Below are 26,008 nucleotides of genomic sequence, written 5' to 3'. Positions count from 1 at the left end.
TAGAAATGGATGTAAAAGGGAAAAATGGGTAATTATGTACATCTGTTCACCACATCAGGGTGAAGGGAAATATTTGCCCAAGAATCTGCTGAGTTCAAATAGCAAAGGTGATTTGTTGTTCCTAAATGGTTAATCGTGACTTAAAAATACCCATATTGACAGGAACTGCAGGATAAATGTCATTGGAACTTCTTGTTTTTTTAATACACCTTAAGAAATTAAACAAAGCAAATGCATTTGGTGGCGCCCTCAGGAAAAGTCCAGTCACTTCCTGACCAGTAATCTGCCTGGGAGCAGCAGATAGATTCTCATTGTTTGCCGTTTCCAGTTTCCAGTAATGGGAACGATTACTTGATCCAGCCAGTTTCTGTGGAAGATCTGGGATAACTTACAAATTTTCATGGCAAATTTTTATCGGTTTCCATAAAGAGCCAACGGAAAAAAAAGACCACAAAGTGGTTTTGGTACCTGGAGGCATCACCTCTGATAATGAATATTGTTTGATTTTGGGGTTAAGTGTCTGTTCTTCAGGAACGAGATGTATCTTGCTCTTCTGGTGATTTTCTTGCAGTGTAAGTTTGATAACTAAATCTCTGGGTGGGTACCTTGGTTTTGGTTTGTCTGGGGGGGTTTTGGGGAGGCTTTTTAACAGTTTCACATTGCTGTCTCTCAATCTGCAAGCTTCGAAAATAACATTTCTTTTTTTTCCCCCAGGTTCAGAACTCTACACTCAGGATAAAGGTAGGGAATTTTAATTTTGGTGGGGCTTTTTTCACATACAAATTTAAAATAACTAATTTAACTAATTTCTTGGTTGTTGGTGTGCATTTGTAACAGAGTTTATTTGGATTTGCTGTACAATATCTCAGTATGAAATTTGGCCATATGAAAAGAAAAGGTATTGCTTGGTGCTGTTTCTTGATACAGTGTTTAAATGAGAGTTGTGCTGCTTGTATCTTAATAAATGTTTTGGTGAAATCTTTCCTGGAGTAATTTGCTTTCCAGAGACATAAAAGAGGTGGGAGAGAAAATTAGCATTTTGTTTTGGTATTTAAAAAAGCCTCTCATGCCCACAAGCAAGGAGGGAGGATAAAATTATAGAATATAAATTAAGGGCACTTTCTTCTGCTCGTGCAAAGGAATTGGTCAATTGAGCAGAGTTCAGAACTCGGGTTCTAAAGGAACTTTTTACCTTTTCATCCTGTGACTCCCAGCACGTACACTCCTCATGCTTCCTTTTTTCCATCACCAGGGACAAAGATTTGCTTCTTGTTGTCATGTGGTTTATTCACATGCAAAAAAAATTACAATTTTTGCACTGGTTTTATGCACAAAAGTCTCTCTAGCAAGGACACATTATAAATATCTGGTAAATGTACAGGGCAAGGGGCTTCTTTAGATGCAGGAAAGTTTTCCTGTTCTAATAGCAAATTTCTGATACAAATCCTGACCAAAATGGACATAACCCAAAAAAGTGTAAGTTCTAAAGAAAGGGAAAATCAATGAATTAATAGATCTTTCTCTATACTCTCTCCTTCATCTGTGTGAATAAAAATATTAAGTATACCAGGATTCTAACAGTTACAACATTTAAGCTACAAATGTTTTATCATTGCTGTGGTTATAAACACAGAATATATTTCTAAACACATATACATGTATTTATAAGTACTATTATGAACTTTGTTTTTCTAAGTGTGCTTATTATTTTTGTATATAAATTATATAAATTACAATATTCCTATCAAATAAAATGTAAATTTTGTAATTACTTTTTGTGATTGAACTACAGCAACTTGAGATAACGGTATTATGTTGGACTAACTGAAAATAAATATAATTTTTCTTTTCTCTATCAAGTTTTTACTTTCAATGCAGTTGAAATCAAGGTTCAGCCGTCTACCAAAGTGAGGAATGGAGCTCCCATGTCAATTATCTGCCACGCTGATATCAGCAAAAGTGCTGATTTCCAGCTGATGTATAATTTTACGATCTTTAAGGACCACAAGCCCGTGTTTGTGACTGTGTCAGACACAGGAGATGCACAGTATGAAATACCTGTGGCCAAATCTCCAGACACAGGAGACTATCAATGTGCTGTGAAAGCAGATAAAAAGACAAGATGGAGTGACCCCGTCCACATTTGGGTAACAGGTGAGTGCTCTTTCAAACATAGCAAAAAACCCCCAACCTTCCAGGGGAAGTAATAATAGTCAGTGCTCTATAGGATATCTTGCAAAGTGATTTTTGTCCATTGGCCTCACAGTACTTCACCACAGTTTAGTACCAAACCCTCATGCTCAGGCACGGAAATGAACTCGTGATCCCAGGGTGACATCAGTGACAGTCAGGAACAGTCTGTGCCCTCTGTGCCACTTTCCCCGCTGTCCTGAGCCTCTGTTCCCTAGACTAGAGGAAGTATTAGTTGTGAAAGCTTGTGCCTATTCCCATAAATGTGATGGAGGGTGGGTAGATTCCTGGAAATGCTGGAAATAAGGTACCGAGATGCTCAGCCTGTGACAGCCACTGCCAAAGGAGTGTCAGCTCTGGGCTGCTTTTGCAGACAGTGTTGTGTCAGTCTTATTCTTTCCTTTCTGATGAGAACAAGGGCCACCTCCATCCATACTCTTTCTAGCCTTGTGTTCTTGACTGCAAGTGACATTTTTCCCCTTGGAAAAGCAATTTGGAAAGAATTTGTTCAGCATTAAGTAAGTACCGGGTGGTCTTCAAAAGCTTGGTTCTTGCAAAGTATTTGCATCTGTTAATTAGCATAAATCATTACCACAGTCATCAGGGATAGTGTTTCTTTCAGGATTATGCAATGTTCTATTTCTTTTCTTGCTTTCTGGTGTAAGGAATGACCAAGCCAATCCTGACTGCTGACAAAAGAGATGTTTTGGAGGGCGAATTTGTGAGGTTACGTTGTGAGCTGCCTGAAGAAGAACCTCCATTACAATTCTGTTTCCGAAAGATAAAGACGAATTCAATGCCTAGAGAAATATGTGTACCTGAATCTTACTCAAATTTTTCTATTCTGGAGCTTGCTGCTGAAGAAGGAGATAATATTTTACAATTCGATTGTTTTGGTAGGAGAAATGTAAAACTTGAATGGGAAGACTCACCACACAGCAACAAAACCCTCGTTACAGTCAGGGGTGAGTTGCCTGGCTTTTCTTTTGACATTTGTTTGCTTGCTACAGTTAAAATTGGGCCATGTATTTATAGTTATATATGTTTATCTGTGTGTTGATATGTATTCTCTTGCAGAACCATTTATAAAGCCCACTCTGACCACTGTGCCCTCAAGTAATATTACAGAAGGAGACCAAATACAATTTGAATGCTCAACTGCAGTAGTTCGAATGCGTGACATTGAAATTATCCTCCAGAAAAACAAATCAATACTGAACAGTGTACAAGATAAGAAACTTCTGAGATACTCCACAGTAGCTACTCTAGAGGACAGTGGTGAATACCTGTGTAAGGTGGAGCAAGGGGAAGCATCTAAAACCACCAAACTGAACGTTGTCGTGTCAGGTAAAACCTCTGTTCATCTTAGATTTTACTCAGTGTATTGATATTTAAATTTAAATTTGGTAGAACTCAAGATCCAAGTGTAACCTCCGGATCTAAGTGTAAATTTTCTCTAAGTGAAAGGCTATTTAGATTTTGGTTTCTGATTTTTTCCTACCAATATTCCCCAACTAAAATAATGTCCTCAAATAACACATGAAAAGTGGTTGCAAGTGGTTGCTGAGTTTCTGTTTTCCCTGAAAATATAATAATATTAAAATAACATGGTTTTTTCATTTCCAGATTATAAACTTTCAGTATGTCCTTCATTCTGTATATGTTGAGATAAGTAGTCCTGTTCTTTCAGGCTCAATTGGAATGAATTAGTTCTCTTTTTATCTTGCAGAGTTATTTCCCAAGCCAACACTGGTTGCTTCTATGACTAAGCTGGATAAGAATAAAGAATTAATTTTGAATTGCAGCATTAATGGTTTTCAGAAAGCTAACTTCTCTATCCTACGGAAAAATGCCAATGGAGACATCCCACTGAAAAATTCTCAAACCTTAAAAATGAGAGTTAATGTGAATGATACTGGATCTTATACCTGTAAAGCTGAAGTAAAAGGAATAGTCAAGGAGAGCAAACCTGTAAGGATAAATGTTTATGGTGAGTTGATACAGAGGGTTAGAACCCAACGGGGTGGGGGAGGATCTAAACCAGAAGCTTACAAATAAGCACATCTGTGTACAGAATCGGCCTCTAGTCCATGAACTAGCAGGGTGTCTCTTAGTGCTTGCAATATTAATTTCTGTGAGATGTGTTTGTCATCTTCAGCTGTAGAGGATTTGGTGTGTCATGATCTAATCAAGTCAGACTTTTCCAGGGCTGGCCCTGGGAGAAGGGAGTTGGCATGGCTTCCTGCTGCTCCCTTGGTTCTGCTGGGTGCCAGATAAATTCATTCATTACCATTTGCAGGAGCCAGAACTGTTGTGCAAATCTTTCACTCATCCATTTGACCTGAAACTCTGACAGTGTCTGCCTTGAATCCCTCTCTCTGATTCTCCAGGCAGAAACCAGGAGAACCAGAGGTCATCTGGTTAACTGTGCTCCAGAAAAACTCATTATTAGCACTCTAGTTCCCTTCCCTCTCATGGAACAAGCTCAGGTGGTTCTCCAGTCTGTGAAGGGGATTAACTGGGTTGTGACTCCCTGTGGAACAGAGGGCCCTGATGAGGTGCTGCACAATCCATCTCAGGTCATACATGCAATGTGACACTTAGTCCTTGGGCCAGAATTAGTTCTGGAGTTTGGATGATCCATCCTTTGTTTTCTTCACATTCTCCCTGCATGCTATTTTATTCAAAGGCACATGTTCTATTACCTACATTATTTGTTCAAGTCCCCCCATTTCTATTCTATCAATGAGGAAGAGCTTCCCAAGCTAACGTGTGCAAACTAGATAAATATTGTGTATTTAAATACTTTCTATAAAATAATATCATGTCTTTTGGCCTTATGCAGTGCAATTTTCAACAGTTTTTTTCTTTTATTCCCCTTTTAGCTCCAGTCTCCAAGCCAACTCTTTCCGTCGCCGGCGGTTTGCCGGAGGTGGTGTTGGGGAAGCCTCTGCAGTTGATCTGTCACTCAGTGATGGGAACACCACCAAAAACCTTCAGGTTCTACAAAGGAGATGACGTCGAGAAAATAGTCATTAATGACACATATGCTACGTTCTTGGATGAAAATATTAGACTAAATGACAAAAGAGGATACAGATGTGATGCCAGAAATAATCACTCCAGCGGTGCGAAAACCAGCGATATCCTGAACGTCACAGTAATAGGTAAGTCTGTTCAATTCTGCTTCTTGTCTGGTGTCATATTTAGAGTTTTGAAACTTCAGCAGCAAATGATGGGCTAAGCAAAATGGATGTGAAATGTTTGCAGATTTTTGCTCACTTGAATTAAAATGGTTGCTGGTCACAGCACGGTAGCTCAGGAGCAGAGCAGGTCTATACTTGACCTTTCAAAAAGAATAGGTAATTTCTCTCTACCAAGGAGTTTTCAGTTTTGTGTCCTGGCTTGAACCCAAATTGTGTTGGTGTTAAAAAGATAAACTTGTGGTTAATAGGCTGGTTTCCCTCTGAGTTTTGACATTGAGTTGTGTATGATTTGAACAGATACATCCAGAATTGTTGGGCTTATTCTGAGTCAGTTGGATTATTGCACAGTGAAGGATGTGCTCCCTGTTCACTGAGCTCCCAAAAAGGGCTTTTAATACAATACTTGCACTCACCCAGACTATAGCAGCAGGACTCACCTTAAGTTCATCAGTTCCACCATTAACTAACTCTAGAGAGAAGCTGAGTGATAAAAGCTCTAAAGAGATTTATCCAGGGAGATTTAAAGTCAAGGTGGTTTGAAATAACAAGGTACAAACATACAAACACAAAGCATAATCCTAATCCATTAACAAGTGGGTATTTCTCTGCTGGAACTAGTGTATCCCACTAGTTAGAGCTGTGGTTCAGGATTTATTGTGGCACTGTTTGGAAGTTCTGAATAGAGTCATGTTTTGGAGCCTGGTGAGCCAATCTTCCACAATCTACCACTGCTGAGGTGGTGGCTTTGAATTCTCTGTATTCTGTCCTTTCTGTCTGAAGAAGCACTTACGTTTTCCAGAGCAATCCTCTCTGTCACAGGCTCAGTCACCGGAACCCATCCATGTCTTATATCTAAATCTGCTCCCTAGTACAAAAAGAACTTTCATGATCAGCACCTTTTCATATCAGATCTGGTTTCTTGCTTCTGTACCAGTGTTACCTTAATGATTCCTTCTTTACATCTGCCTTGTGTTATCCATGACACTGCCCCAAACACATTTATAATATTTTCAGAGAAATGTTCTGTAAATATTATAGCAAAGCAGATGCTTCATATGCCAAACATTTTGCAAAGCTGCTGACATTGTACAAGCCTTGAATCACAGAATGTGTGTCCATTTTTCCCCCATGTAGTTACAAGGGCTCCTACACTAGTTTTGTATATGCTAAAATACTTAATTTGTAAACTAGCAAACCTAAAAACTGTATTTTGCATATGAATATTCTTACAACTTGTGCAAATGCAAACTAACTTCCCTCACTTTTGTGTTTGCCATATTCTGTAACCATTGGAATTTGGGACTGGCTTATGCCCTTGGACAACTCGATCCATTATCTGCTGATACCGACTGTTGTATATTAAAGGGTACAAGGATACAGTTACCACACAGCATAAAATAGCACAGCTTTAGATAACTGTGAAAGCATAGCTACATAAACTGGGCCATCATTATTTACACTATGGAACTACTGGGTGTATTATTTCTGGAAATGAAATAATTTGTAGGCTGGGGCTGGAGTGGCATCCAAAGGATTTTAAGGAAAGTGGCTGACTGACCTCTGTGGAATGGGTATAATTTCCTCCTGTGTCTGCTTTGTTTCTTTGTCATGCCCTCTCTATTTCTGGGTGTATAAAAATATTTACTAGAGGATGGTGTCTTTCATAGAGTATTTGGGAAGATTAATACTGTGCATTCAGTCTCTGTTTAACTAAGCATTAAATCAAGCATTTCTACAGCACAATATTTTAGCATCAAAGTTATTCCTAATAGTGCTAATATTTGCTTTCTTTCTGCCTTCCTCTGTAGTGCCAGTCAGGGATGCCAGCTTGGGCAGTGTTCCATATGGAGAAGTGGAAGATGGCAGTGAGATTGCTTTTCTCTGCTCTGTGAAAGAAGGGTCTTTGCCAATCCTGTTCAGGTTTTTTAAAAAAACTGATAATGAGGTTCTTCTGTTTGAAAAAATTGAACATAGAGACAGAGCCATGTGGCACAAGAAAACAATGAAGAGGCAGGACACAGGGACGTATTATTGCGTGGCCTCGAACCGAGCCAACGTGGACGTGAGGAGCCAGCCCATAACCATCGATGGTGAGTCATTAGACTGCCCACTGTCCTCATGATAGGTGAGGTCATCTCATTTGGGGTGTTCCTAAGTGTAACTCCCTCATTTGCTTTTGTTCCACCATTGTCAGAAGTTGAATGGAGAGGTCCCTTTATAAACAGAGATTGTCCAACTTACAGAGAGAAGTTTAGGGGATGCTCAAAAGCCAAAGGAGCCAGATGCAAACTGAAACCAACCTGTTGTTGTGCTGAGGTTTTGGTCACCAAGAAGGGGCTCACTAGTGAACTTTGCATGCAAGTCCCCTCAGAGTTCTTCCCTGGGGTGTAAGAAGGCTGATTTGTAGTAAAATGAAAGGTCAGGAACTGCAGAATTTCGTACTGTTGGCCTATCACAGTAAATATGCTCTTAAACATGTTTTTCTTATTTCCAGTCATCTTGGCAGCTTGGAAGAAAGGAGTCATTGCTGCATTGGTCCTGATAACCATTGCAGGAGCAGGAGCACTCGCCTTATGGTGGTTTTTGCGTAAGAAGAAAAAGGGTAAGGAATGGTTCCCTTCTCTTTGTTTGGCGACAGATGTTTTCCAGTTAAACCTGCATTTGTGTCGGAAGCAAAGGGTTGTGGGGGTGAGGCTTCCAAGATGACTGAACACAATTAAAAAAACCTAAAAATCTGCTTAGAAATGCCAGGCAACCCAAATTAAGCTGCAAGTGTGCTGAGACTTTCCAGGTATATTGGGCAGATGCAGTCCTAGGTCTGGAATTCAGCCCTGTGCAATGAAGAGGCACACAGGGCCTGAGGAGGTTTTTGATCCCTCATAGAGCTATAACAATTTGATTTGGAGTCTCAGCTCAGGTGTAATTGAGGTGCCTCTCTAGTCTTCATGAAATAAATTTAGATTATTAGGTTGTGAGATTGTTTCTTTTTCCTTCCCACACTGTAATATGATTTTGTTTAGGGATTTGACTTTTTATCATTAAGGTATTTTTTCAGATCTTGTTCTTTCAGAATACAAGTAAATCTGGTTTATCCTGTGATATGCAGTACATTGCTAATTATTTGGGAAAATTTGAAGCATCTGGATGTCCCAGACTGCTTAAATTGGCCAAGGTAAAATCTGGGGTTTAGGATCTTAGGTTCTCTGAAGGAGACATTTAAGGGATCTGGGAGATAAACAGGACATAATGTGTGAGGTTGTTAATTTTGTGATCGCCAGGAGAAATTATTCACACATGAGTAAATAATTGCTATATTTTTGTTTTGATCTTTACTTTTAAATTCTTTACTTGTGCAATCTACTAATAAATGTTTTTTTTTTTCCTCTGTGAAGCTAAAGGACCATCCATGGAGATGTCTGGGTAAGATGTCTTACTGTCTTGGTTTCGGCTGGGATAATTTTCTTCTTAGTAGCTGGTACAGTGCTGAGTTTTGGATTTACTGTGAGAATAATGTTGATAACACTGATGTTTTAGTTGCTAGTGCTTACTTTAACCCAAGGACGTTTCAGTTTCCCATGCTCTGCCCATGAGCAGGTGCACAAGCAGCCAGGAGGGAGCATGGCCAGGACTGTTGACCCAAACTGGCCAAAGGGACATTCCACACCATAGAGCATCATGGCCAGTGTAGAAACTGGGGGGAATTGTCTGGGAGACACTGATCAGTGCTGGAGGGTGGGCTGGGCATTGGGCACAGGGTGGTCAGCAATTGTAGTGGGCATCACTTGTTTCTCTTGCATTTTATTCCTCTCTCTTCCTTTATTATTATTGTGGATATTGTTGTTGTTATTATTATATTTTACTTTATTTCAATCATTAAACTGTTCTTCAATCATTAAAACCCATGGGTTTTACCTTTTTCCATTCCTTCTCCCCATCCCACTGGGGGTGGGGTGGGTTGGGGCAGAGTGAGTGAGGTGTTGTGTGGTGCTTAGCTGCCAGTGAGGTGCTGTGTGGTGCTTAGTTGCCAGCTGGGGTTAAACCATGACAGTCCTTTTTGGAGCCCAAAGTGGGGACTCAGAGTTAAAACCAGATCTGACCAGTGCACATTGAAACAAATTTGTTACAAGCATTCATCAGATTTTAATAGCCAGTTATCACGATGTTGATTTATTTGCTCTTAAAGTTGTGCTTGTTCTCAGAGCTGTGTCTGAACACCTCACTTGCACTCACAGGGAACACTGTACTCCCTGTTGTGTTTCTTGCCATTGGGGCCTGGGCTGAGGTTATTGTTTTGTTCTGCTTTGGAACACTAATTTATGATACAATGGAATCGCTGGTCACCACTCACCTGATTGTGTCCTCAGCAGCACCCTCACCTGTGTGCTGGGGAGACACCTATTGGGAATTATCCATAATTACACTTTTCCCTTTCTCCTCGGAGAGACAGTCTATGGACACAGCTTCCCACAGCTTCCCTTTCTTCTCCAGACTAATTACAAAAGCATTTGAGAATTGTGAAGATTTTGAATCGACTTGGGGTGTTGGAACCAGTGTGGTCCTACTGGTAGGAACCAGCATGTGTTTCAGGTCTGTTTAGGGTGAAGCAATTATTTGCAGCTACTCCAACCCCTGTGACAGGCACTGGGGCTGCTCCAATTCCCACAACAAGCACAGTGGCCACGACAGACACTGTGGCTACTCAATCCCTGGCTACTCAAAGCCTGTGAGTACTCACCCACTGATGGGTGATGCAGCTGAATCAGAGGACCAACCCCAGTGTGTACCAGTTGCCCCTATTCCCAAGGAGAAATGGGCAGGAAAGACAGCTTGGTTAATAAAGGAGGACGAAGCAAGGCCATAACAGGAACAGGAGGAAGAGGCAGAACAAGAGGCAACCCCTCAATCCCTATCCCTGAGTGAGCTGTGGGATATGCAGAAAGATTTCAACCATCATCCAGGTGAGCACATTATTCCGTGGCTGCTCTGATGCTGGGATAATGGGACTAGTGGTGTGAAATTAGAGGGTAGGGAAGCCAAGCAGCTGGGATCATTTTCTAGGGAAGGGTGCACTGACGAGGTGATTGGAAGAGCAACACAAGTCCTCAGCCTCTGGAAGCAACTCTTGTCAAGTGTGAAGGAAAGGTATCCCTTCAAGGAAGATGTTCTGTGTCACCCAGGCAAGTGGACCATGATGGAGAGAGGTACCCAGTACCTGAGGGAATTACAGATAATTTATGACCCAAACAACACGGGGTTACTCAGAGATCCAGGTGAAGTCTGATGTGCACAAACCACGTGTCAGAAACTTGTCCAGAGTGCACCATTGTCATACACCAACTCACTGGCAGTGATGACCTGGAGAGACAAAGAGGCACCACTGGTGGATGAAGTGGCTTCACCAACCCAGCAGTACAGAGAAAATCTCTCTTCCACTCTTGTCTCTGCTGTGGAGAAGCTGGTTGAGCAACTCAAACCGGGTAGATTCTACCCCCACATGTACAGTCCAGTACCTCAGCTATTAACAGTAAGTGTCCTTTTGCTCCAGAGAGAGAATGCAGAGGGTTCACACCACAAGGGACCCTGTGGTTTTACCTGCAAGGATCCCAGAGAGGACATAAGGAAGTGGGATGGAAATTCTACCTGGACCCTAGAAGGTACATGGATTGCAAGGGAAAATCACAAATGGGGGTTCTTCCAGGGAAGTTGCTGCTCCAGTCTGCAATGGGCAGTTCCTCAGAGTGGAAGGGCTGATCTTACTCCTGACACTATGGAAGGGAATTCTAACCCCTTTTTACAAGAAGCAAATGGATAATCCTATGACCAGGACTAGAGGGCCTCTGCCTCCAGCCAGGTGGAGAAGAGGGACAGCCTTGTTTACTGGAGCGTGTGGATCAGATGCCTGGAACATCAGCCCCCCGGGAGTATAAGGCTCTAGCAGGTACTGGTGCACAGTGTGCCCTGATGCCATCAGGCTCTCCAGGGGCAGAACCCAGTTGTATTTCTGGAGAGGGATCCCAACAGACTGTACTGGGGGCTGAAATCAGCCTGACTGGGAACGTGTGGCAGAAACCTCCCGTTTGAGTAGCCCAGAGGCTCCAGGGGCTTTAACTGTCTCAGGAGAGGGGATTTCAAGGAGCCAAAGGAGTAGAGGTGGGCTTTCAGTACAGCAGCCTTGGAGACAGAGGAAATGAAGTAGCTCCCCTGTCCCATCTCTCAGAGGACCCTCCTGTTTTGGGGCTGCTGAAGGTTGAAGGACAGCAGGTGCTGAGCCCTGTGACAACGACACACCCGGGAGGTGCCATCGCTGCTCGGGGACTGGCTGGGCACCACTTGTTTTTCTTGAGTTTTATTCCTCTCTCTCTCTCTCTCTCTCTCTCTCTCTCTCTCTCTCCTTTTCATTGCTATTATTATTATTAACTTTATTTCAATTATTAAACTGTTCTTATCTCAGCCCATGGGTTTTACCTTTTTCCAATCCTCCTCCCCATCCCACAGGCAGGGGAGCGGAGTGAGCGAGCAGCCATGTGACACTGAGCTGCCTTCTGGGATTAAACCACGACCCTTTATGCTAATGATGAAGTATTTCTGTTTAAAGGCCTTCCTCCATATGAATGTAGTTCATTATGGCACACACCTGCAGACAATAGATGGTTCTGCTTCATGTACCACCTGCTTACACAACAACAGGATGAGGAAACACTCTAAAAATAGAAAAAAAGGCCAGCTAAGTGAAATAGGAGAATGTCAGGCCTGTGTTTGAATGCATTTAGACATGGAATGGATTGAAAATACAGAGGTTTAAAGAAGAATAATGCAATAGGGAACATTTTTTTGCCTTAAATTTGGTTGGTGCTTCTCCTAAAGACAAAGGCAAAATTTTCATTAGCTTCAGTAGTTAAAAATATGTGGTAGTCAGCATAGACAGTGACTGATCTTTGCACAGAATCATGTTATTGACTGATTTGGGATAATTACATCGACTTTTATTGGTTTGTTTTTCAGTTCAGCCTTGGCTGCAAACTTGACAAGTGAAAAACTGACAAGACAGCCCAATGATGGAGACTATTATTCAGGTAGGACATATTGCTGTAAGACTGCTAATAACTTGGCTAAATTAAACATTTATTGAAAGTTTTGGACTTGCATAGTTGTTGTTTGGATAGAGCCCAATTTTTGGGGGAATACAGAGGGATACCAATAACATTCTCCAAAGTATCTTCTGTCATTTTGTCTTTGTACAGTTTTTATGAGCACGTCTCACACAAAGATTGGTTTATAACTCTGCTCAGACACTTCTCCCAGGCAATCAATTGACAGTATTACAGATGGAGAAATCATGGTAAAAGAAAATTACTTTCTGGGTTTGACACAGCTGCAAGAAAATTATTGCAGAGAGGAAAATTGGAGTTGTGGCACATGGTCCTGTGATGTGGCCACAGGACAGAGGTGTTAACTTGCCATGGCTGGGCACATTTCATTCCAGGGTCTCAAAATTCCCACTTTACCAAAATAGGTGGAGATGTTGTTTAGAGTATTGGACATAAACAAAATTACCCCTTGGGTGCTTTTTAGCTGATTATTTAAAAAGCCACATTCTTCTCACCTGTGTTACTTGAATGTCTTAGGTGTGAAACCAAAAGTAGAATGTCTCATATAAAAATACTGATAATGACAATAGGAATTGCAGCTGTGTAACTCATTTATTTAATTGGCCTCAATAAAGATTTTGTCAGCTCAACTTTGGCTTTAATATTTTAGGATCAGGTTACATTGAAGATAGTGAAAATCACATGAAATCAACAGATGACAGTAAAGGTAATTTCATACTTAAAAAATAGATTTTTAAACTATTTTATAACTGAAATTCATGATGTTTTCTAATGGTAGCAACAAGGATTGGATGCGTCCGGCCCTTTCCTTTTTCTCTTTGATAGTGGGGAAGATTTTCCTTTGCTGAGCTCAGTTCTTTTTCTTATGCACAAAATGACACTGATAGGACCCACTTGCCAACTGCATTATGAAGTGTAATTAGCTGTGATGGATTGGTATAAAAATACAACTTAGACTCAAAATTGCAAGTTCTATATAACAAATATTTAGATATTTTCTACAGATTTCTGCTTCTTTTACTTCTCTGTCCTTTCTTCATTTTCGTTGACCTTGAAATACTTAAGCGTTAAATCTAAAAATAAACTATGAAATCTGAATAAAATTAGCTGCCAAGTCAGTTCTGCAGGATGCCAGTCTGGATGACTGTCGTGGTTTCTTCCAACTTTTCCAGAAATCTGGTGGAAAACAATCTCCACCCTAAGAAAAAGCCAGAGTAGAAGGCAGCAGCTGTTTCTTGTGTCTGTTGGATCCAGGTAGCCAGTACTTGTCAGGCAGCAGCCTTAGTAAATCCAGCTTTCTGTGGGCATTGTGGCAGAGAAGCATCTTGAGGAGGAAGATGAGTTGCATTCCAGATGTTCTATGGAGAACTTGGAAGAAAATGTAGGAGGAAAAAAGAAAAGGAGAAATTTGGAGAATGAGAGGTGACGAAGGAGGCCATGAAAGACTTAAAGATGGCTTTAAATGTGAGGAAAGCAGAGAATGGGAAGTGTCCTGCAATAGCCATAGAAAACAAGGAGAAAGTAAGGGCAGGGAGAGAAATAAAGAGGAGCTGGAGGAGGAATATGGGAGAATCTGAGATAATTCCTTACTCCATTTGTGTTGTGATACTTTTGAAGGTGTTACATTGAAAGTAAGAGTTTTAGGCACAATTTGCATGTCCCACAGTTTCAGAAATCTGCCTTTAGTTGGTCTACTGCCCTTTGGATTGGGATGACCCTTAGGAATGGGTTGGCCTTAAAACTGTTAGCAGAGTAACTCACATCTGTAAGTAGGGCCTGATCCTGCACCTACCAAAGTCAGTGAGGACTTGTCCATTAATTCCAGTGGCAGCAGGATCAGGCCTGTAGTTCAAACAAAGCGTGCAGTCCTACAAAGAAACATCTTCTTGATATTTTTGGGGCAGGACCTGACCTTGAGAGTGCTGAGGTGGAGTACACTGAAGTTGAAGTATCAACGCTTGATCCTCACAGAGGTAATAAACTGTCCAAACCTTTTTGGTTTATGTTTGGGAGCAGCTCTGGGAATGTTGCTCCTCCCTGGCACTGGTCTGATGTTGGCACCTGGGAGTGTCAGAGCAGGTTGTGCTTTGTGTGTGTGACAGTTTCCTGCCAGTGGTGCTCCTTAACCCAGCTGATGATGCCGACCACGCTGCTGTTCCTGCAGCCCTCCTGCCCCTGGGATCCTCCCACTCCCCCCCACGGGAGGTCTGTGTGGAGCTGTGGCTCTGAGCAGAAGGCAGCCTGCTGTGAATATCCCTGTTACAGAGCCCAGGTTCACTGAGAGCCACGTGAGGTTAGCCCCAGATAATGGAGAGAACAGAGAGCAGTGGAATTTCCTCCTATATAAGGGAACTGGTTGAAGGGTCAAAGCTGTGATTCACTTGTGATAGAGAAGGAAGAGAGACCAGCACAGATTTAGTCTCTCAGTCTGGAGAGGCCTGGAGACCATCCTGAATTTTGTGTCCCCTTAAACAGAGAAATGAGGATATTAATGCCCAGATAACTTTGTCCTCCTCCCTGCAGTTCTGTGGTAACAGTAACCACACCTCAGGTACATGTCTCTGCAACCTTGAAGGAGAAATTTCCAAGTAAATTTATTCCCAACACCCAAATACACACTGCAGTAGTTCTGTGTCGTCTGGAGAACTCTGATACTGTCATGGCCTTGTGTTAAAAGCTGTTAAACCTCAAAGTTCCAAGTAGCTGGGAGGGAATAAGCCCCACGAGACAGATTTATGCTCTGCTCCAGCTTCTTTGCTTCAGCTGAATGAGAAGCAGACTGAGGAAGAAACAGATGAATTTCCTTTTTCCTGGTAGGAAGGACTAGTCACTGATTTCAGGGACCAAAGACATGATTGTTTAGTTGGTAAAACAGATGTTTGGGCAAAAGTGCTCACCCTTCAAGCTGTCCCCAAACAGCCACTCCTCCTCTCCTTTCTCTCACTTCCTGGCATCATTCATCACAGAGTTTTCCCTGTGTCCTAAGCATGCTATTTATCCACCTCTGCTAAATTCTGCTCTGAAGAACCATAGTTGTTGGACTCTTTTTCAGAATAGGGCTAATAATGAGTTGTTCCAACTGTGTTTGAGTGTGCACTACACAATACAGTGGTGTAGAATGGGAAGATATGATGGTACATGATTATTTAAATTAAAAGCCCTGTTAAATGCAAGATCAGCATCTCTAAAAGTAGACTTTTGCTCCCATTATTTATGTATAACACTATTCCTGTATATCAGACTGAGTAATAAGATAGTATCTGTGCTGTGTAGACTGAACACTATTAAACCACAAAATAATATTTAATACACCGTGTAAATGAGATCAGATTATTTTAACAGAACACTGATTGATTCTGTAAGACTGAACCGTGCTTCAGGTATACAGAGATGTGATAATAGTTCCCTAATCGATTTGCTTTGTTGCCCCAGGGCACAGTTAAACGCTTCCCAAATGAATACTTTGGTTATGTAAATGGCAACTGCACTGCAAGTATTTAATGTGTTAATCTTTGAGAGCATCTCGAGGATGCTGCTTGAATAGAAGGAGCTGTATGAAGCCATGTTAATCCTTTCAGCTCTGCACTGCCTATCACAATGAAAACAGGATGCGATTTATTCTTGGGAAAAGAGAAACAAAGCCAAGTTTCTTAATATTCCCTTGTAATAATCGTGTACACCCACAGAGAGAATTTGGCCACGGGACTGCCACTGATATTTCTGCTACGTTGGTGTTATTGTAAAGTTTTGTTTCAAACCATAATATTCTTTCATGTCTGTCTGTGGGTGTGACCAGCCCTTCCTAGGGAACAGACCTTTCAGATTATCCCCTTGCTCCAAACTCCTGTTACACCCCTTTTGATTCCTCCAATTTTCTGAATGAAGACAAAGGAAATCACACCTTTTCTCTGGGCACACATATCTCATCCAGCAGCTGCACAGAGTGTCTGATCCCTTCAGCCTTTTGAGGAACTCCAGATTTCTTTGATCTCTCAGGACTAACCTCAAATTAATTTATCGTCCCAATCATTTGTTCCTCCTGCCACTGTTGTCGATGTCAGTACTAATGTTCATCTCAGGAGCAGGAGAATCATATTTTGTGTATTGTGAAAGACTACTGCAATAAATGCTGCAGTATCTAAGCTGTAACTCCAGCCTTTATATCACTTTTGGGAAGCAGGAACGATTGAATGTCACCTCAAAATAAGTTTAAATTATTGTAGAAGGATGTATATCTTGTCTTTGTCAGTAGAGAATTGCTTACATTTGAAAACACTGGTTTCACCCTGTTTTTCCAGTCATGTCTGCACTAGCTGGTCATTTCTGGAATACTTTTTAACACAGTGTAATGGTGAATAGGTTAATGCACCAAGAACTTCATGTGCATTGTGCTTCTGCAGGATCAAAAACCAGGGTTCATTACAGTGTTGCTGGCAGGGAGTGGTCCTGTCACGTGCTATAAGTAAAATTTCACGACTTTATTTTAAAACTTCCATGTGGGAATAATTTGATATCTGCTTTTTGAAGTAGGGGTGAAAGGGCAAGACAAATACGAGGTAGAGCTGGAGCTACACAGTCCAGCTCTTATTTGGGATAGTCAGAGTGGAATGGTAATTTGATATTTAAAGAGGTGGTAATTCTGAGGAATGATTAAATTGAATACTTATGGAGATTATATGCTTGACAAAAATATAGTGCTTGTCTTCTCTAAAGCTTAATTGTGCAAATAGATGGAAAGGTGATTTAGACCCCTTATTATTAATCTGAGCAAAAACAAAGGCTGGGGTTAAAGCAAGATTAGGAAATATCCCTGAAGTGAGAAGGGAGAAACCTCTAATCATGGCTGAGTTAGAACATGCTCCTTCTTTTACTTTTATATCTGGTTAGTTATCTGCAGGGTGGCAACATTATAAAGCTGGTGGGAACAAAATGTCAAATCGTCCAAGTAATTTCTCCTGGCACATTTTTTCAGTGCTGAGACGACTTTTGGAAGATTAACAAAGGAAATAACATGGGCAGTGGCATTATATCACAATTCAATTAAATGGGTCTGGGAAAAAAAAAAGCAAGCTAAGGAAATACCTCCAACCAAATCTTTCCACAGAGTCAATAGGGGTAGATTTAGGACTGTAATCTGCTAAAAAAGAGTCCCAAACAAAATTAACTACCTCTTATTAAAATTCTGACAAGATTACTCCTTACTTCACTGCAAATGAACTGATCATTTAAGCAGTAGCCCATAAGCAGATAAAATGTGCCTGAAGGTCTTCAGATTATTTTGCAAAGAAGGTTCTTGCCAAAACTGCAGTTTGAAAGCTGTGATTAGACACTTGGGGAAGTGTAACTCCTCCTGGCGTTTGAATTAACAGCAGCTTTGCAACTCAACTCTGATGTGTGAGCTCCCAGCATTTAAAGAATGCTGAACAGAATGTTAAAAAAGATGAAATGAGCTTTGGGAAATCAGAATGTGGTGCCAGAGACACTTGGGTTCTTCAGAGCGATGCAGAACAGTAACAGTCCTGACTCTGACTGCAGATCATTGTCTGAATCTTTAAGTATTGAGGTGTTTTTTAATAGCTGAAGTACAGGATTCTCTATCCAGAAATGTGAATTTTCTTTCCAGTTTCTTGCAGAGAGAGAACAACCACTTTTGTTTTTCTTTAACTGGAAAAAAATCTAACCTCTTGGTTTGTTGAAGGTCCACAGAAATTGGAGGTGATATAGATAGAATTCAGAGGCTTTCTAAGAGATTCAGTTTAACTGAAATGAATGAGTGTTTCTGAAACACTTTTAGATCTATGAACAGCAAGCTACTGGACCCTGCCAGCATAGGCCTTTATAGAAAATGAAGAAAGTTGGTTTTAAATGCACTTTGGTTGCCCAGGGATTTTTAAACTACAGCCATGCAATAAATCCAGGAAATTGTTCTAATCTCCTGCTCGCCTGCAGTTTCTGCTGACCAGAGAGAAACTGAGCTCTTGCTGTTTTCAGGCCTTCAGACAAGGCTCTGCCCCTTCCCTGTGTGTGTCTCTAGTTGGTATCAAACCCTGTGGATAAGTTCTCACAGATGTCAGGAAAAAAGGAAAAGCTTCTCGCTTTCCTTCTCCCCCAAGAGCAGAGTTTTATTTGTCAACCCAAGGGTCTGGAAAGACTAACATTGCACTTGTACCCCAGCTGTGTCCTTAGAGGCACAAACCTTCTCTGTCTGCTTTTTGTCTTTACTTCCATTCTTTCCACCAGCCTTGTGAGCCTTCATTCCTGCTGTGTCCGTCTGATCTCAGTGCTCTGGTGGAAGAGGGGAGACCTTTCCCAGATAACCCTAAATAGAAACTGTGCAGTGTGAAATCTGGAAATACCCTTCCGAGATATTTCACAAACAGCAGTTTAGATTTTTTTTGTTTTGTTTTGTGCCCATAAGACTTAATCAGGCTAGTTGCCAAAAAGGAGGTGTAGTTCATCTTCCAAGTGATAGATCACCTCAGGTCTTGGATCCTGAAATCCTTAGAAAAACTTGAAGCAGCTCTTCAAAGGGATCCAGGGAAACTGTTCTCTAGTGGTAGATGTCTCTGTAAAATTAAAGCAGTATCGATTTGAGTTCAAAGGAGATTATTAAAATGTTAAATTTAGAAGGGGAAGCAGATTTTTATCATCACTTTTATATAGAGGGAGAGACATCTCCCTCTCAGTTCCTTGCAGGCTGGGTTTGGGGAGGGAGTGTACTTGCTTTTACACAGAGTCCACAGGCTCATTGCTGCTTGTGTAACTACTTCCTTTGAAAGTAAAACAGTGTGTTCTGTTTGTTTAAGGAGCTTTTCATAAGGCAAATAATAAGAAAAAATAAGAAAGAAAAAAAGAAAATAAATTGATTCTGTGCCAATACGTTTTCCAGCTCGTGTACAGAAGGGGACTGAAACAGTTTATAGTGAAATCAGAAAAGCTAATAATGGTAAGTAAGCTAGTGAAAAATGAAACACTTGAAGGAAGCATTTGTGAGGAGATTAGGGATAAATTTGTGACTGAATATTTTACAAGACAATATTTAGGCTGAATATTTAGAAGATAAAGTGCCATAAAAACAGAGATGCAAGTCACACAGGAACATACTGAAGTGCAGCTACAAAATCACAGGTGTTGATAGATTGTATAACACCTTCATGGTTCCTCATAAATCAATGATGCTTAATGCAGTGGGATTAATATTTGTAACATCTACTTCATCAGCCCATCTGTTTTGTACCTCCAGAGTATTTGGGCCATACCTCTGGGTCTGAGCTAGAGCTGAATCCCCAAACTGTTAGGGATTAGAGTGATATGTTGTGTTATCTCCAAGTGCTCATGAGCATCACTTTGTCTCTTAATTGAGCATCTTTGTCATGTGTTATTAAATAACCATCAAAAATAGCCATCAAAAACTGTCTCAGACTGTAAGTGCCAGGCACTCTGCCCTTCCACCTCCTCTAACCCAGCCTCGTGTGAGGGGGCATTACCAACTTAGTGGCAATTACTGACTATAAATGTTGTGGCAGTCATGAGCTCAGAGACAGTAGGTTAAAAGCATTTCTTCATGGTTTGTCAAAGACTGAATCAGAAAGGATTTCCTTTCCTCTCTTTATCTTAGGAAGTCTAGATTTGTAAATATTAGGGCTGCAAAACTGTTCACATCTTGTCCCCATCCATGTTAGCAAGTGGCTTTTTTTTGTGCTGTTTTTAATTTTTGACTCTTGTGTTTTAATTTTCTATTTTTTTTTTCTATTTTGTAAGGGATTTCCCACTTGCTCTGACCCAGAATTCTGTCTCTAGGGAATCTTTCATGTGAGGGTCTCCAAGTACTTTAGAAAACATTACTTAATTTTCCCTTGTGAGGAGATACATGGCAATTTTTATCTCCATTTTACAGCTGAATAAACAGAGAGATTAGGTCATTCCTTTAAGGGAATGTGTTTAGAGAGTGACAGCACTGGGAACAGAGTTTCAGAATCCTTGGTGCTGAGCCTGTGTGCTGTACTCATTTTTCACGGTGAAAATCCAAATACCCTTCACACTACGGTGGGACCAGGCCCTTCGTGCAGGATCACCTGGCAGCACCATGAGAAAAAAAACCCCAGTTTATTTTAGGGCTGAATCCAAAGGCCACAAATATTCTGGAACAGTGTGAACTGGACCTGTAACAAGCTGCAGAAGCTGCTGCATAAACCCCCTCCTGTCCTGCCCAGGTGTGAAGGGGATTATCACACCTCTCACCATCCCTGGTTTTGACACAACAGAAGGTGTTATGTCCTAGAAGGGTGTTTTGTGAGCTGTGCTGTTAAACTGCAGGTAGGTACAGCAGAGCTGTAATTCAAAGCACTTAAAAGGCTGTAATGCCATAAAGTGGGAACTGCAATAAAGTGAGCTATGATTGAAAGGCTGAGCTGAATTAGCCAAATCATCTGCAAACGCCCCTTAATCTTGCAGTCCACCTGCTCTTTTATGCACAACATTCTACAGTTTCAGTTATTCTTGGAAACATAGGACCAGTTTATTGTTTTAATGCGTCTGTTTTTCCTGACTGATCCACAGGAAAAGTGTTCCAGTGAGATAAGCAGTGCATCCCACAGCAGTGCAGTGCTCTGGACAGCCACCTTACAGTTAATGTAATGTTAACTTGGACTGGTGATAGGCTGTGTGATTGTGAGGTGGCAAAGGATGAATGCAGTGGAGAATCCCTAGGAAATAGCTCTGTTCTTCAGAAGTACTTTAATTTATATTAATATGAGTATGTTAAATGCCAGTTGTGAAAGATGTTGAACATTACTGCTGGGGGCAGAAGTTGGTTTACCATTCTGATCTTCACCATGTTTGACTGTTCTTTGAGATTTTTGAGAAAATGCCCACAAGTAAAATCTATTTCAGGAAGTCAATGGATCAGACAAACATGTCCTCTGGGGAAATTACAGGAGTTTGGGAACTGGTGTCAACTGCACTGTTTGGCAGATTTAACACCTAAGGCCTATGTAACATTTTATTATTATTTGTTTGTAGGTAACTATTGTGGTTTGGGGTTTTTTAATTAGAATTTAGTGATTCATAGCCAATCTTAAGGGGTTATTTGTGCATTCCAGAAATTATGGCCACTAGAGAGGGAGCTGAAGCACTGTCAGTAGTTGTTATGTCTGATGCAATTCTTTGTGACTGAGCTAAAACATTTCCCCTCTTCATTTTTTCTGGCAACTCTCCCTGCTGTCCCCAGTAAGGCAGATGCCACATCAGTAACAAACTCTTGTATTTTGAGTTCCATAGCTATTGCTTGTCCTTATCCCAATTCATGAATCCATGGTGCAATTAATGCTCTGACCTTTCCCAAGCCTTTGGCATTGTGCTGAGTATTTGTCATTATTCCTTTTCTTTTTACTCTCCTGCTGCTGGCTGTGTTGTCTCCTGTTACTCTCATTTGAGTGCCTCCATCACACTATGGTAGACTCCTCATCCTCTCTGCTGTGCTTTCCTTGTTTTGAGTGCCAGGCCTAAGGAGGTGGTTTTACATTAGAGATTAGACAGAAACAAACTGTCAAATGCACATTTCAAGTCCCACAAGACCTGCACATGATTAACTAGTTAACTCATTTGCAGTAGGGAAAGCAGGAAATTTGTGAAATTCAAGTCTAGTCAGGTGTATTTTGATTGAAATCAAATAATGGTCCTGTAGATAATGTCAGTCTCTGGTTGGATGCTGGGTTTCCTCTGCTGTAATGAGAATTGAAGGAGGGTGCTGATGACTTTATCTCAGAGATAAGAAATTGTCCTTGCACTGTTATCAAAAGGTTAGTTTAATTCAGTGACATGGTGTTCAGGAAGTTCACCCAGGTATTGATTTAAAACCTTTTTTAGAGCAATAGGTTGTTACTTTAGTATTTTATGTAAAATACCTAAAGCAGCTTCAAGCCTCAGCTTTAAATCAAACCTTACATCCCCATGGGAATTTGGGGAATGGTCACAATGAGTGCCAGTCAGGTCAGTAACACCTTTCCCTAAAAGTCCTTTAGACTTACCAGGATGAACTAATTTCCTTCAAATACTGCTTTCTCTGGTTGCTCTATGAAAAGGCCAAAGTTTACTGTGAGCCAGGAATATCCAGCCCAGTCCTGGAGTTGTTGCTTTTTGCTCAGAAAGAACTGAGACAGTCCAAAACTTAAGCAAAACAGGCAATTGCCTAAATCAACAGCCTGCCAAGAATGACAGAATGGCTGTGGCCCTGCTGCCCATGTGCCTGTGCTGGAGTCCCAGAGGTGCAGGTTGGCAGCTCTTCCTGAGGGAGGGTCAGGATGTGTCACACATCGAGGGCAGCTCGTGGGTGGAGGCTCTTTTAGATGTGATTTATTTCCATCACACCTTTCATCTTCCCGAGGGGCAGTAGGGGCAGGAAGTCCAAGCATCTCCATACTGGTTCTTTATCTCAGCTCCAGCCCTTCCCTCAGCACTGATCCCAGTTCTTGGGTAGCACAGTTCTGTTCCTATTGCTGGGGAGACGAGAGCCAACTCCAGGTCACAGATTTCCTTACATTTTTCCAGGGCACTTCCTGTGACATTCTTGTTCCTTCAGTGAACTCTGTCTTTGCTCTGTGTCAGACCCAAAGCTCACAGGAGCTCTGCACTGCTCTGTGTGTGCACTGAATCGAGCTTATAGTGCTTATTGCAAGATAACAATTCCTAATTTCTTATTAGGAAAGTGGAAATCTAGTGAACAAAATGCAGAGCCAACCTTTATGCTGCTAAGTATGGAAAAGTGAACTGGTCACTTGGAAGCAGTTGCAGCAGTGAGACAGGAAATTCAAAGAATCCTACAGCAACCAACAATGTACTATGGAAAAATAAATATATCCCAGTGGAAAGAGGCATGAGAAATCCCCATTGCACTCAGTGGTTTGGAACAAACTGTTTGAAATCAGCTCTAGCAATCAGGAAATCTGCTCAAATACTTTCCTGCTCCTGCAGCTCAGGCTTAACACCTCCATGCTTAGCCAGAATTTCCCACTGGATGCCTTTTCCAGCATAAAGAAAACTCACAGTGTCTGGGGATTCACTGTGTTGTTCAGAACTCAGGCTTTATGAGCACAGGCAGTCCAAAATTATGCAAATGACTTGTCCCTTCTCCAAAATAAAAACTCTTTGGAGCTTTAGGTTTCTAGACACATTCTAGACCAAAGCCTGGATCTGTGAGACACTGAGTCCAGAGCCAAACGCTCACAACAGCTCCAGCCAAAAATTAGGCAGAGCCAGATGGTTTCAGTAAGGCACAAATACACAGGGAGCTTCTGACCTTGCTTGAACCTCCAGTGCAAAGCTGACTTTCGTGCATGCCCTGTGTCAGAGCTGCTCCCAAGCTGCCTGCCAAGATTCTCTGTTAGAAGCTACTGCTCCAGTGAAGGGCTTGGCAGAGTGTAGTGTGTGTGTTCCTGCAGTTCAGCACCTTCAGCTTGTGATCTGACAGCTTGGCTTTCACCAGGGTTGGAGATGGGTTTGAGATGGATTAAGAATTGCAGCTATTTAGGCTCATATTCTCTTCTCCATCACCTGTAGCAACAAGAAATGATGGAGCAAGTGGAGATGACAGTGTCTTAAATTCCTGCTATTAATGTACTCCTTTGTAAAAATGTGGCCTTTGAATTTAAAATCCCATCAACTAAAAGCAACAGCAAGGGTTTAAATCTGTCAGAAATCCATAAAAACACCTACCTTTATTAGACTTGGGAATATTTTAGAAATAATCAGTATCAGACCTTCAGCTCTGAGTCCTTTCACAAAATATGCAGCTGCTTGTTTGCCCTTCTTTGTATATGACTAGAACCCAGCATATGTCCTTTCCCTCTTTTTGGTAGTAAGGCAAAGCCAGCTATCATGAAAAATCTCTGTATTTCATCACAGTAAAATCAGTAAAAAACTGAAAAAAACTCATTAAAAGAAAAAAAAAAAGAAAGGCTGTGAAAAGATCGACACAGCAAAGAATCAGAAAAGCACTGTATCACTGTGCTTTTATTAGTGGCTCCCTGCTGGTTTACCTGGTTGGTATCTTAGAAATCCCCCAGGACACAGATCCTGACATTCTTCTGGCACAGATGTGACACTCAGGGAGGAAACCACACTAGTTTGGATCTGGGTGACAGGTAACAAGGAGCTGGAATATCTGTCATTGTGACCCAGAAGCTTTGAGCAGCCAACATCCCGTCGTTTGAAGTTGGGAATTTACACAGAATTTCTCATTTCCTCCTTCCTGTGAGCACAATACACTGTGACAGAACTAAATGACAGCTTGTTAATACCTCACTTCATAAACCTTATGTATAGTTTTGTCCACTTAAAGCCAAGCTTTGATGTAGCACTGGGTCAAGGGTGGTTTTGTTCACTTCTGTTGGCTTTCAGGACACAAAAAGCTTTTATATGTGTTCCATGTAATTTTTAATTTTGTTTCTTATCAAAATGGCTAAACATATATGGATTAATCTTGCCAAACCTTGAGATCAATTTTGTACTGAAATTTGGTTTGTGCACTGGTACAAGGTGCTGTAGTCACCTCAATTTTTGATCCTTTGCCTGGACTAATAGTTCTGTGTAGAACTGTCCTGGAGAAAATTCATAATCTGCAATGCCAGAGACCTTCCCCTCTGTTTTCTGGTCACTTCTGCTGAAAAGGGAGTCTCTAAAAGACCTTTATAAAGGTCTGGTTATGGTAGCAGTACTCTGCATTATATTAATTTATTCAGAGAACTTTTCAAAATTTACAGAAGTGTGCTGCCTATGGGGGGGCTGATGTTAGTATTTGCTATTTAAAAACTAAATACTTAGAAAAAACATAGATTCAGACACTATCCCGTGTTTACAGAAAAAATACTGGCAAGATTAACCCAGAGCCCCAGTCCAAACCCTCTGCTTCGAGCATTAGATGAATTTCCTCCACACAGCCTTTCTCCACTGAATTTTATAAATTTTCCAAGAAAATACCCTTCAAGATTCAGCACTTACGTTTGTCATGTGTGAAGTATCTTAACAGAAAAGCACTTTCGACAGGACTTGAACTCCTCTCCTAAAACTGGAGTTCCTTTCAGAGGGCGAATATATATTTATTGAATGTATTCTGTGAAATTTCTGAGTAGCTAAATCCACTTCTTTAAAAAAAACCCTTAAGATCTAACCTTAAGGTCACTGACCCTAAATGGAAAGAGCCTGCTGGCTCTCGGGCTTTATTGGGAACGAGCAACTTTTTATTAATAAAATTTCAGGTGTCTTTGCAAGATCTTATTTGGCCCTGAAAATTGTATCCTACACCGGATTTCTGCAGTACGTTATTTTCCTGGCAAGGAATTGGATTAGGAAGTATAATGCTCCTGAGAACTTGCCTCTTAAAGGAAGACTCTCTTGTCCAGTAACAGCTCGTGCCCTCAGGAGAGACTTCTGCTCTAACCCATAATCAAAAAGCTGTCAAACAGGTCAGTGAGGTCTTTGACATGTCTGGTCTCACCCCTGTACTTG

The 26,008-nt window shown here is 41.2% G+C and overlaps 1 protein-coding gene across 8 annotated transcripts in view; it reads left to right on the top strand.

Annotated features, from left to right (window-relative positions):
* The first annotated feature begins 274 nt into the window (after window positions 1–274).
* Window positions 275–26,008, top strand: part of PECAM1 (platelet and endothelial cell adhesion molecule 1) — a 32,215-nt gene continuing 6,481 nt past the window's right edge. The window contains exons 1-15 of one of the 8 annotated variants that reach the window (XM_027692028.1): window positions 275–572; window positions 715–741; window positions 1,861–2,154; window positions 2,856–3,155; window positions 3,268–3,537; window positions 3,920–4,180; window positions 5,076–5,357; window positions 7,205–7,486; window positions 7,891–7,998; window positions 8,789–8,816; window positions 12,399–12,469; window positions 13,155–13,211; window positions 14,410–14,478; window positions 19,395–19,451; window positions 25,759–25,965. In XM_027692028.1, the coding sequence (XP_027547829.1) occupies window positions 539–572; window positions 715–741; window positions 1,861–2,154; window positions 2,856–3,155; window positions 3,268–3,537; window positions 3,920–4,180; window positions 5,076–5,357; window positions 7,205–7,486; window positions 7,891–7,998; window positions 8,789–8,816; window positions 12,399–12,469; window positions 13,155–13,211; window positions 14,410–14,478; window positions 19,395–19,451; window positions 25,759–25,946 (2,328 nt within the window). In that variant the 5' untranslated portion in view covers window positions 275–538 and the 3' untranslated portion in view covers window positions 25,947–25,965. The remainder of the gene's footprint in view (window positions 573–714; window positions 742–1,860; window positions 2,155–2,855; window positions 3,156–3,267; window positions 3,538–3,919; window positions 4,181–5,075; window positions 5,358–7,204; window positions 7,487–7,890; window positions 7,999–8,788; window positions 8,817–12,398; window positions 12,470–13,154; window positions 13,212–14,409; window positions 14,479–19,394; window positions 19,452–25,758; window positions 25,966–26,008) is intronic. The other 7 variants (XM_027692029.1, XM_027692030.1, XM_027692031.1 and 4 more) reach the window with 7 other exon arrangements.

The sequence above is a fragment of the Neopelma chrysocephalum genome, unplaced genomic scaffold, assembly GCF_003984885.1.
Source record: "Neopelma chrysocephalum unplaced genomic scaffold, ASM398488v2 Primary Assembly neopelma1_84, whole genome shotgun sequence".
Taxonomy (NCBI): Eukaryota; Metazoa; Chordata; class Aves; order Passeriformes; family Pipridae; genus Neopelma; species Neopelma chrysocephalum.
The sequence above is the reverse complement of the archived record's forward strand: the minus strand, read 5'-3'. Positions and strand labels throughout refer to the sequence as shown.